Below are 11,128 nucleotides of genomic sequence, written 5' to 3' on the forward strand. Positions count from 1 at the left end.
AATTCCCTTTTCAATATATGGTCTCTCCTAAAGCTGTAACTAAATATTACTGAGTGGCAGGAAAACAAATCTTAAAAAATAATAGACTTAAGAAAATTTCATTGAAGAAAGCACAAAGCAAGTCCTAATAATACCAACTTGAAAATGAAAGCTCCCCTGCTTCAAGAGAAGGAGGTATTACTCACAGTAATGTCTAAGAGACCCAACTGGATCTGCTGAGCCTCTGACGGACTTTAATAAGCATGATCACTAAGCAGCTTAAACTAGAAATTCAGTTTTACTTAGTAGTTGATTAAATCAATATTAAACTCATAGGCTTTAAAATTAATAGCTCAGTTTTAATCAAAACTTTTTAAAGTCATATTCTGTCAAATTTTATGTTCTGTATTCACATCTTCATATGAACATGAAACTAATTTTCTTAAATTCTTAGATGTCTGATGCTGAAATTAAATGTTAAAAATAATTGTATACCATTCATTTATTAATTATATCTTTTAAATCTATACATTGAATAGGAGGAATTTCATTAATATAAAAAAGCACATTTAGAACACAAAGAAATCATAAATGTTTGAGATGATAGGTATGTTAATTACCCTGATCTGATCACTATATATTATATATATTGAAGCATCACACAATGTACTCTATAAATATGTACAATTATTATATGTCAATTAAAAATAAATAAATTGAGTACAACTAAAGTCAGCTGGGTTTATATTTGTTAAATACCCACAAAAGACTTAATATATCCAGTTTTCCAAAATTATGTTCTATATTTATATTACATCTCTCAAAACAGGGCAGCTATCACTTTCCAACTGGTTTATCAACACTTTGTGTATCATAAGCTAGATGATCTCTAAAGCTCCTTCTAGTTCTGAAAGGCTATGCTATATAAAGTTATACAAGTGTTATTTTTAAATCTCAAAATTTCGTGAAGTCTTTGTATCTTATTAATAACACCTTGATCTCACTAGTAAACCTAGAGAGGAAAGTGGCTTTAACTTTCTCTTCCAATGCAACAGAGAAAATAAAGACCAAGACTTGAATAATGGCCATGTACATGACCTAAACTAGAAAACAAGTTGTTACCTCAAAGATAGAGAAAAATTACCAGTCAGCAATTTGTGATTCCTGTCTATAGCCTATAAAATATTGCAACCATTATGCTCAAAAGAAATATAACTGTGGAAAGACACACTAGAGTATGTAGAGTCACTGAATGTCATTAAAACAATTTCATTTCCAAAGCAAAAGGTAAAAGCTTCCTGGTAAGTCATTTTCTTCTCAGTCAACAACAATTATGAAATCAAAGCACAAATAATAACCAGACTTTGAAGATGCAGAACTAGAAAAATCCCATTTTTATGGTTTAAAATTTTAATTTGGTAAAAATATCTTTGAAGAGGAACTTTTAAAAACTTTTTCCCTCCAAAAGCTATTAATCTATTTAAAAAAGTCAACAAAGGAATAGGAACAAGAAAAATGTATTTAGGAAAAGTGATAGAATAAATTTTTATAAAAAGAAAACACTGTACTTACTATCTAAAGTAATTTGCATTAAATAATTTTTAAATTTCATGTCATGGTCAGGTAAAGAAATAGAGAACAACAGTTCTAACAACCATAAAAGAGAAAAAAATTAAAAGAGGGAGCTAATAGGGAAGAAAAAAAGAGATGGAAGAGAAAACAGAAAGATGGAAGGAAATAAGACAAAAAGCTAGGAGTTTAAGAGAGATGAAAAAATAGAGAGGGGCCAGGTGCGGTGGTTCACACCTGTAATCCTAGCACTCTGGGAAGCTGAGGCAGGAGGATTGCTTGAGGTCAGGAGTTCAAGACCAGCCTCAGCAAGAGCAAGATTTTGTCTCTACTGAAAATAGAAAAAATTAGCCAGGCTTGGTGGCATGCGCCTGTAGTCCCAGCTCCTCGGGAGGCTGAGGCAGGAGGATCTCTTGAGCCCAGGAGTTTGAGGTTGCAGTAAGCTAGGCTAATGCCATGACACTCTAGTCCAGGTGACAGAGTGAGACTCTGTCTCAAAAAAAAAAAAGAAAAATAGAGAGGAACATTTTAATTAATAGTTTGAGCCACATAAACTGTACCTCACTTAGGCTGCATCCTGAATAAGTTTTTTGAACATCCCATTAGTTCTTTTACAAGAAACTATTATTCACAGATCTGCAGCAGCTTTTAGCAGTCCATCAAGCTTTGAGGAAACCATCAGTCTATAATATTCAGCACCATTATCAAAACAATAGTGTTTAATAGAATGAATGCTAAGAGTCCAAACAAGAAAACAAAGGCTGCTGGTAAAAGCTGCCACTTGCCTTATTTTAGACCATCCATCAAATTGTAAAAGTTTTAGAAAAAGATCTGTTGGTACCAAGTAATTTTTTTAATCACAAAGCACCTAAATGCTCTGTGGTCAGTTAAGCTTGTTTCATTTTATTTTATATCTAGTCAATGTTGTGCTAGATGGCCAGAATTAGAATTCATGCAACCTATATTGGTACATTCTTAACCACTGCATTCTTAGTTATAACTCTGGATTACTTTCTAAACTACTGAGTACAATGTGTAATATGCCAGAGACAACAGGAGAGAAGAGAAGATGAAATCATGAAAGTCTTCACAGATTGCAAGATATTAGAGCTGGGCATTACAGGATGTATACGAATTTGTTAATGGAAAAGATGTGAAGCAGCATTTTAGTAAATGTGGGTCCAGCAAGGGAATAACCTGAACAAAAGCAAGAAAATATAAAAATATGTGTTCAGAAAGCCAAGAGCACTTGAATGTGGCTGAAGCAAGATAAAGGGTAAAGGCAAAAGAAGAGGCTAGAAAAGTTAACATGAAGCTAAAAGGAAAAGGGCCTTAAATTACATGACAAGAAGCTGGACATTATTCAATAGGAAGACATTGATGGTTTCTGAATAAAGAGAAGTTGACAAGAACAGATCAATATTTTAGAAAGATAAATCTGGTGAAAGTGTGAAAGCAAGAGAACAGGGGAATAGAGACAGAGTGATTAGGTACAAAACAATTACAAAAGGAAATCTTTGAAATCATCAGATCTATTAATTATAAACCCCTTCAACCTAAGTAATACTGTTTTGTGCACTTAACAAAAAAGAAAAAGAAAAACCCCTGAATACATTTTAAAACAGTCTATAATTCAATGTGTTTACTAATTCAGTTAGTTTCCTCAATTATTCCAAATCATAGAGGTTCTATTATGTGTATCTTTGGTGTAATCAGCATTTCAGTTTTGAAAGTTTATATCAATGTCACTAAAATTACTTTCATACTATTATCTCATGGTATAGTGCACAGTGAGAGAAAAAAACTGATACACATCAAATATGACCCAATAAAGTAAATGCCATAGGGTTTTCTTTTTTATCCTTACCATTACAAGTTCTTCCTGTAATTCACTGCAACTTTTTTCATTATACTGGAGTCTCTTTGAAAGGTCTGTAATTACTTTCTTCTGGTCTTCAATCTCTTCATTTAGTTTCTTGGTTTTAGAGAAATACTCTCTTTCTAATCTGAAAAGTTAAAGTGTCAGTGCAGGTTATTCAAATACGCTTTTATCAGCTGTTATTATACACCTTTAACACAAGTGGCAGATGTACTATATATCATGTTTTCATGCCAAAAGGCTTTTTAAAGGCCACCTTTCCTTTTTTCAAATAAAAAGGATTGCATATTCTTAAAAGAAAGACTTCAAAGGAATATTAGTTCCCCTCTGACAGCAGGTATTGGTACTATGCCTGAGGTTATAAGCAAAATAGATTTAGCTCCTGTTGATTTAGTCTTACCATTATTTTTGATGAACAAAACCCATCTACCACAGTTCAGTTAGCTCAGAAACTATCTCAAGGTTAAGAAAACTGTCCTATCAAACTATTAGAAATGAAGCAAATATTTTATTTCTCTGTGTCCATGCAATGAGAACTGGTATGGTGGCATGGAAAATCCTAAAGGAAGAATAATAAAAAAAATCATTCACATTCACTTTGAAGACACAAGAATTTCATTTCAAAGGATTTGTCTCTCCATTTAAATCTTACTCAGGATCAGGTACAGTGGCTCACATCTGTAATCCCAGCACTTCGGGAAGCCGAGGTGGAAGGATTATTTGAGGTCAGGAGTTTTGAGGCCAGCCTGAGCACAGTGAAACCCTGTCTCTCCACAAAAAAAAAAAAAAAAAACAATTAGCTGGGGCCAGGCACAGTGGCTCACACCTATAATCCAGCATTTTGGGAGGCCAATGTGGGAGGATCACTTGAGGCCAGGAATTGGAGACCAGCCTAATCAACATAGCAAGACACCGTCTATACAAAAAAAAATAGCTGGGTGCAATGGTACGTGCCTGTAGTCCTAGCTTCTCAGAAGGCTGAGGCAGGAGGATTGCTTGAACTCAGGAGTTCAAGGCTGCAGTGACCTACATTTGCACTACTGCAATCTAGTATGGGCTACAGAGTGAAACCTTGTCTCTTAAAAATAAATAAATAAAATTTAAAAATCTTGCACAGGCTAGTATAGTAATTAAACTGTGTTTAAATTCTGCATGGTCATATGATGAAAGCTTAGAAGTATTTTAGCTTAAAATTTACTGTAGATAACCTACCAAATGAATAATTTTAATTCAAATTAAAGTGTTGCCACTATTTTTAATCTGAGATCTTCTTGATAAATGTAGTAGACCCATTTCCTCTGATTTTTAAGCTATAATGCAAGACGTGGGATGACTAAGTATAAACGAATTCACACTACATTCAAGTTATAATCAAATAAAGAGCTAATTTTTGAATGGCACATGATTACTCTGCACAGGCAACACTACTTTCTCTAGAGTGGAACACAGATAATTTTAGTGCTAACCCTTTTGTATTTTCTCCTTTGGATCAAGAATATTTGAAAGTAGAATAGCTTAAGTTTAGAATAAACATGTACAGAAGGATTAGATTCTACAGTTATATAAATCTCCCAGAAAGTAGAACTAACCAATAAAAATGGATCAAAGTAGAGAAAAAATAAGAAAATCAGAAAATCAATCCAGAAGCCCCAACATATAAATAATAGAAGTTCCAGGAAAAATAGGTGAAGAAAATGGAAAGGAGGAAATCAACAAAGCAATAATACAAGAGAATTTCCCAGAAATGAATTACTTGAGTCTCTAAAATGGAAAGAGAGGTCACGTGCAGTGGCTCCCACCTGCAACCCAAGCACATGGGGAGGCCAAGGTAAGAGGATCACTTGAAGCCAGGAGTTCAAGAACAACCTGGGCAATATAGCCAGATCCCACCTCTACAAAAAACAAAAATAATCAGTGGGCTGTGGTAGCATGTGCCTATAGCCCCATCTACTTGGGAGGCTGAGGCAGGAGGATCGCTTGAGCCCAGGAGTTTGAGGTTGCAGTGAGCTATGATGATGCCACTGCACTCTAGCCAAGGCAACAGAGCCAGACTCTATCTCAAAAAAAATATGTGTGTGTGTGTGTGCGTGTGCGCGCGCGTGTGTATAAAGTATTACTAAGAAAAGCATCTATAATATTAAAAGAATATTAAATATTTTAAAATTTCACTCTTTCCAGTGCAATCCTTCATGATTTTTGCCACATTCACAATTACTACTATTTAAGTAATACTTTTCTTTAGTTTAACTCATTCCTTATAATAAATAAAGTTTTTTTCCCAAGAACCAGTGCCATAGTATAAAGAAAGTATTTTTAAAAGAATCTTTATATTGCCACTGTAAGTGGAAAGTCATTATCTACTTGTCATTAATAGAAACTAAGATTAAAAATAAATACATAACTCTAACATACCAACCTATAATCATGTCACATACCAATGGTAGTATGAATTTCACCCTCTGGGAGAAAATGGTTTAAAATATCTACTATTGACTTATTTTTAAGTACATATTAAAAAATTATAAACTTCTTAAAGCATTTAATAGAATTTTCAAGATGAAAGGCTTTTGAATTGAAAAGGTTAAGGTCAGTAGGAGCCAGATTCTGACTCTGCCACTTATGAGCTGTGTGTCCTTACCCTCGCTAAGCTTCAATTTCCACATCTGTAAAACAGTGATAAAAAAACTACCTCATAGAGTGTTAGATAAATTAAATGAAACTATGCAATGTTAGGTACATGTGGTGAGCCACAATGCATCATAGCCACTAGTAGTAGTGTTACTGCTACTACTATTATTTCTATAGTTTGAGAAAATCTCAACATTAACCATCTCCACACAGACCATTTTATGTGGTTTTTAAAAACACTGCATTACATCAATAAATATAATAATGCAAAATACATTAATATAGTTACTTTTTAGTGTATAACTGCATTTCTGGGACTACTTAAAATACTTCAAAATCCAAAAGACCATTTCCATATTTACCTACACAGGCAAGTATAGTTATGTTTCATTAAGCCCTTTACCCCCAATCTACCACTGACATTAATATAAGCGATATCTAAAATACACAGTACACAGTCATACTTATATAGCTTTCATAAAATCTTTATGTTAATTTAGAGAATTTTACAGTAAAATACTTACAAATTTAGTTTTGCAAAGCTCTCTTGTGCATTATGCTTTTCTTGCTCATATGCACTCTCAACTTCTTTGAATTCATTCTTGATTATTTCCAAATCAGCAACAGCTTCTGCTTGACTGGCCTTTTCTACTTGCAAAGCTCCTTCAAGGTCTCGAATCCGTAACTACCAGATGACAGAAAAGTAATTAAATCAAGCTAAGAAATGCTAACATCAATCTTAAATTGAGTAGAATGCTTTATCAACAGCAGATAATCATTCATCCAAACCCTTCTTTCTTTCTGCTTTGGTTTAAAAAGGGAAATAAACAAAAGAAACTTTATTATCTTTCTCAACATGTTTAACAGAAGGGAGGAAGAGTGAAGAATCAAGAGAAGAGTAAACTGGGTTATGAAAAAAAAAGGCTCATATAACCTGTCCCATCAAAATAAAATAGATAGATACAACTCAACTTAAACTTTCAAAATTTCTAATTTTGACCTACTAATCCATTTACTTTCTTTTGTAAAATATGATAAATAGTTTTTGAAACAAAAGGGAAGCATTCTTCCACTCTTATGAAAAACATTATTACATGAATATCTTTACAAATGTAAGAACAGATTTTTTTTACTCCTGGAAGTTTCTTACTGTACAAAAGTGAAGTTTTGATTATCAAACAATAGTATTTAATATTTTACTAAAATATTTACAGTTGTAGTGATGTGATATCTGGGATTTGCTTCAAAATAATCTGGAGGTGGGAAAATACAAGGAGGTAGTAGATAAACAGCATTGGCCTGATGTAAGTGTTGAAGCTAGGTGATGGGTACATGGGGTGTTCATTTTACTATTCTGCTCTTGTATATACTTGAAATTCTCCATAATAAGACATTTAAAAACTAGATTCCCTGTGTCCATCAACAGTAGAATGAATAAACAAATAAACAAAGTGCATTCCCACAAAAGAATGGTATGTAGCTGTAAAAAGACTACAAAACAACTTTTAAAAAGAAAGTTCTCTAGGTAGTGTTAAAGAACAATATATTGCTAATACATACTGAAAACAGTAAGGTCCAGATCAATGTATATAGTATGCTAAATTTTGGGTAAATAAGTGGAAAGAATAAAAATAAGCAGGCAAGGGGCTGAGAGATGGGAGAGACAGGAATGAAAGCAGGAACTCTCGATCTTTTAATATTGCTCTAATTTTTAAACTGTGTGGATGGTTTACCTCTTCAGAAAATTAAGTTAAAAATAGGATGCAGTGAAAAGGGAATGCTTACACACTGCTGATAGAAATGTAAATTAGTACAACCTCTATGGAAAACAGTATGGAGATTTCTCAAATAACCAAAAGTTATTCTAAAAGTAGATCTACCATTCAATCCAACAATTCCACTACTGGGGATCTACCCAAAGGAAAAGAATTCATTTTTTAAAAAAAGACACCTGAGCTCGTATATTTATTGCAGCACAATTCACAATCACAAAGATGTGTAATCAACCTAAGTACCCATCAATTCATGAGTGGATAAAGAAAAGGCGGTATATATACACATACACACACAACACACACACCACGGAGTACTACTCAACCATGCAAAGGATGAAATAATGTCCTTTGCAGCAACTTGGACAGAACTGGAGGCCATTATCCTAAGTGAAATAACCCAGGAACAAAAAACCAAACACTGCATGTTCTCACTTATAAGTGAGAGCTCAGCAGTGGATATGCATGGTCATACGGAGTGACATAATGGACACTGGAGACTCGGAAGGGGGAGGGTAGGAGGTGGGCGCAGGAGGAAAGATTGCCTATCAGAGACAATATACACTATTCATTAGGTCCACTAAAAGCCTAGACTTCTCCATTATACAATTAATCCATGTAACAAAAAAAAACATTTCTACCCCCTAAATCTATTAAAATAAAATTTTTAAAAGATATAAGAATAGCAAGAAATGCATAAAATTGTACAAGCTCAAAATAACAAATAAAAAATTTAAAAAAATAAAATAGTGTGCTAAATTTTTCAAAAGAAAACAGAAGGAGGGTAGAAGAAATGCTTCATACTAGACATGCAGATAAAACATTTAAGCAAAAAGTCATAATTGTCCATAAAATATTAAATTCAAAAAAGCAGCAGACCCAACAAATATCCTCCTAGGTAATTACCTTAACTTTCCTGACACTGGTTTACGCAAGGTAAGCTAGCAGCAGGTGCTTGAGAGAACAGAGAGAAGGGAACTGTTCACACAAAGCAGGGTGACAAAAGTAAAACTTACATCGTTCAGATGACTTTGTGTGACCATTTTCTCAAAAGGTGACATAAAAAAGAGCGTTATGAACCTCTAACTGCATCTCAAATTCAACATGTCCAAAACATCTCTCTTGACACTTCAAAATTTGACAGTCGACTACACTCATCCATTTTCACACAGAGTACGAACCTATTGCTCTTTCCCTCCATCCACACTGCAAATTAGTTATCTGCAGTTACAGATTCTCTAGTGCATTTTCAATTTGTCCTGTTTTGGTTTCCTATTGCTGCTATTATAAATTATGTGGCTTAAAACAACATAAATTGATTATCTTACAGTTTTGGAGGTCATAAGTCTGAAATGGGTCTTCTGGAGCTAAAATGACTATGTCAGCAGGGCTGCATTCCTTCTAGAGACTCAAAGGAAGAATGCTTGCCTTGCCTTTTCCAGCTTCCAGAGGCCACCCACATCCCTTGGCTCAAGGTGGCATCACTCTGACCTCTACTTCTGTCGTCACACCTCTGGCTCTGACTTTTATCCTCCAGTAGTATCTCTCTTATAAAGACCCATGTGATTACACTGGGCCCAACTAGATAAACCAAAACAATCTCCTATCTCAAGATTCTCAAATTAATCACATCTGCAAAGTCCTATCTGCCATGTAAGGTTACATATTTACAGATTCTGATGATTGGGACGAACATGGACATCTTTGAGGGGTCATTACTCTGACTACCATACCTCTTCTTTCCATTTCCACAGTTACTGCCTTGATTCGGGTGTTTATCATCTCCTCATCCAGCCTCCTATCTTCTCTCCCTTCACTTGAGTCACCAATGTTACCAGAGTTATTTTTCTTAAACCTATATTTGATATCTGTTCCAAAAGCTGCAATGCCTTTCCATTGCTTTCAAAATAAGTCTACATTTCTTAGCATGAAAAAGGACTTTCATAATTAGTCTTCATCACACCTTTCCAATATTATCTCCAAACTTTTCTCTGAGATCTACAACACAACACTATACAGTATCTCCCCCACCTAACCCCCTAAAAAAACAAGTATACTCTTATTTAGTAGCTTTACCCATGCAGTCCTCTTTGTTTAGAACATTGGTCAGCAAACTTTTTCTATAAAGAGCCAAAGAGTAAATATTTTAGGTTTTGTGGGCCATAGGGTCCCTGTCTTGACAAGTAACCACAGACAATACATAAACAAATGGGCATGGCTATCATCCAATAAAACTTCATTTACAAAAACAGGCTGCAGGTCAGACTTGGTCCATAGGCAGTAGGTTGTCAACCCCTAGTTAAAATAATGTACACTTACTTCTCTTAGAAATTCCTTCCCATTCTCTAAGACCTAACGAAAAGAATACTTTCCGTAGGATGCCTCCATTTAATTCCTCTCCCAGATTTAATCCTTTTCTTTCTTATGCTCCCGTAGTATTTTAGTATGTCATATATCTACGTATCTATATGTCCATATATATGTATATAGCCATATAGTATCTCTGATAATGGAATGTAAGTTCCAAAAAGAACACATTCACCTTTATACTTTTCAGCTCTTAATATAATAGGTGATATGAGCTCAATAAATAACATTTTTTAAATGTTTTCAAAAAGCAATTCATTCCATGGCTGTTGATAAAAAGAATAACTCCAATCAGCAAATTTTCCTGTAAAGATGGGGTCTCTGTCACTACTCCACTCCACCACTGTAGCACAAAAACAGCCATAGACAAGACAAAACTTCACAAGGACAGACAGTGGATAAGACTTGGCCTGTAGGCTGTATTGTGCCAACTCCTTCACTAATGTATTGTATCTTCAATTATATACGTACCATAAATAATGAGTGTCATAATAACATGTTACTCATTCTAAGTGCATACCTTAGTTCTCTGAACATAGTGCTGTTTTTCCCAGTTATTAATACAACTTAAGAAAACCCACACCAAAAAATATATACTTTTTTACATTTTACCTGAATAATTTCAGAATTAAATTTTGATTCCAAATGTGCTGCTCTTTCTGCTTCAATATTTTCTTCTAATTTCTTCACTCTCAGAGTAGTTGCCTGAAAACAAATTAAAAATTTAAACACATAAACACTGGTATTTAAAGTACAGACATGGATCACTATATTCCAGAATTATAAGTAACACTTTAGATTACTGTAGCTGTAGTCTCATATTTTTTTTTTTTTTACTTTGCAGGAGTAGAGTATAAAAATCATGCCTAAGAAGAATGCTCTAGAGCTTACTTTCTTTTCCTCTTTTAAGCTTTACTGAGGTACAATTTACATA

General features: G+C 34.0%; 1 protein-coding gene across 7 annotated transcripts in view; it reads right to left on the reverse strand.

Annotated features, from left to right (window-relative positions):
* Window positions 1-11,128, reverse strand: part of CCDC171 (coiled-coil domain containing 171) — a 367,143-nt gene that overhangs the window by 303,987 nt on the left and 52,028 nt on the right. For all 7 annotated transcript variants that reach the window (XR_006737860.1, XR_006737861.1, XM_045563091.1 and 4 more), the window contains 3 exons: window positions 10,807-10,899; window positions 6,580-6,740; window positions 3,416-3,554 (listed from right to left, as the gene is read on the reverse strand). Coding sequence is in view for 5 of the 7 variants with exons in the window: in XM_045563091.1 (XP_045419047.1) it covers window positions 3,416-3,554; window positions 6,580-6,740; window positions 10,807-10,899 (393 nt within the window). In the remaining 2 variants the exon portion in view is untranslated. The remainder of the gene's footprint in view (window positions 1-3,415; window positions 3,555-6,579; window positions 6,741-10,806; window positions 10,900-11,128) is intronic.

The sequence above is a fragment of the Lemur catta genome, chromosome 10 (genome assembly GCF_020740605.2).
Source record: "Lemur catta isolate mLemCat1 chromosome 10, mLemCat1.pri, whole genome shotgun sequence".
Lineage (NCBI taxonomy): Eukaryota > Metazoa > Chordata > Mammalia > Primates > Lemuridae > Lemur > Lemur catta.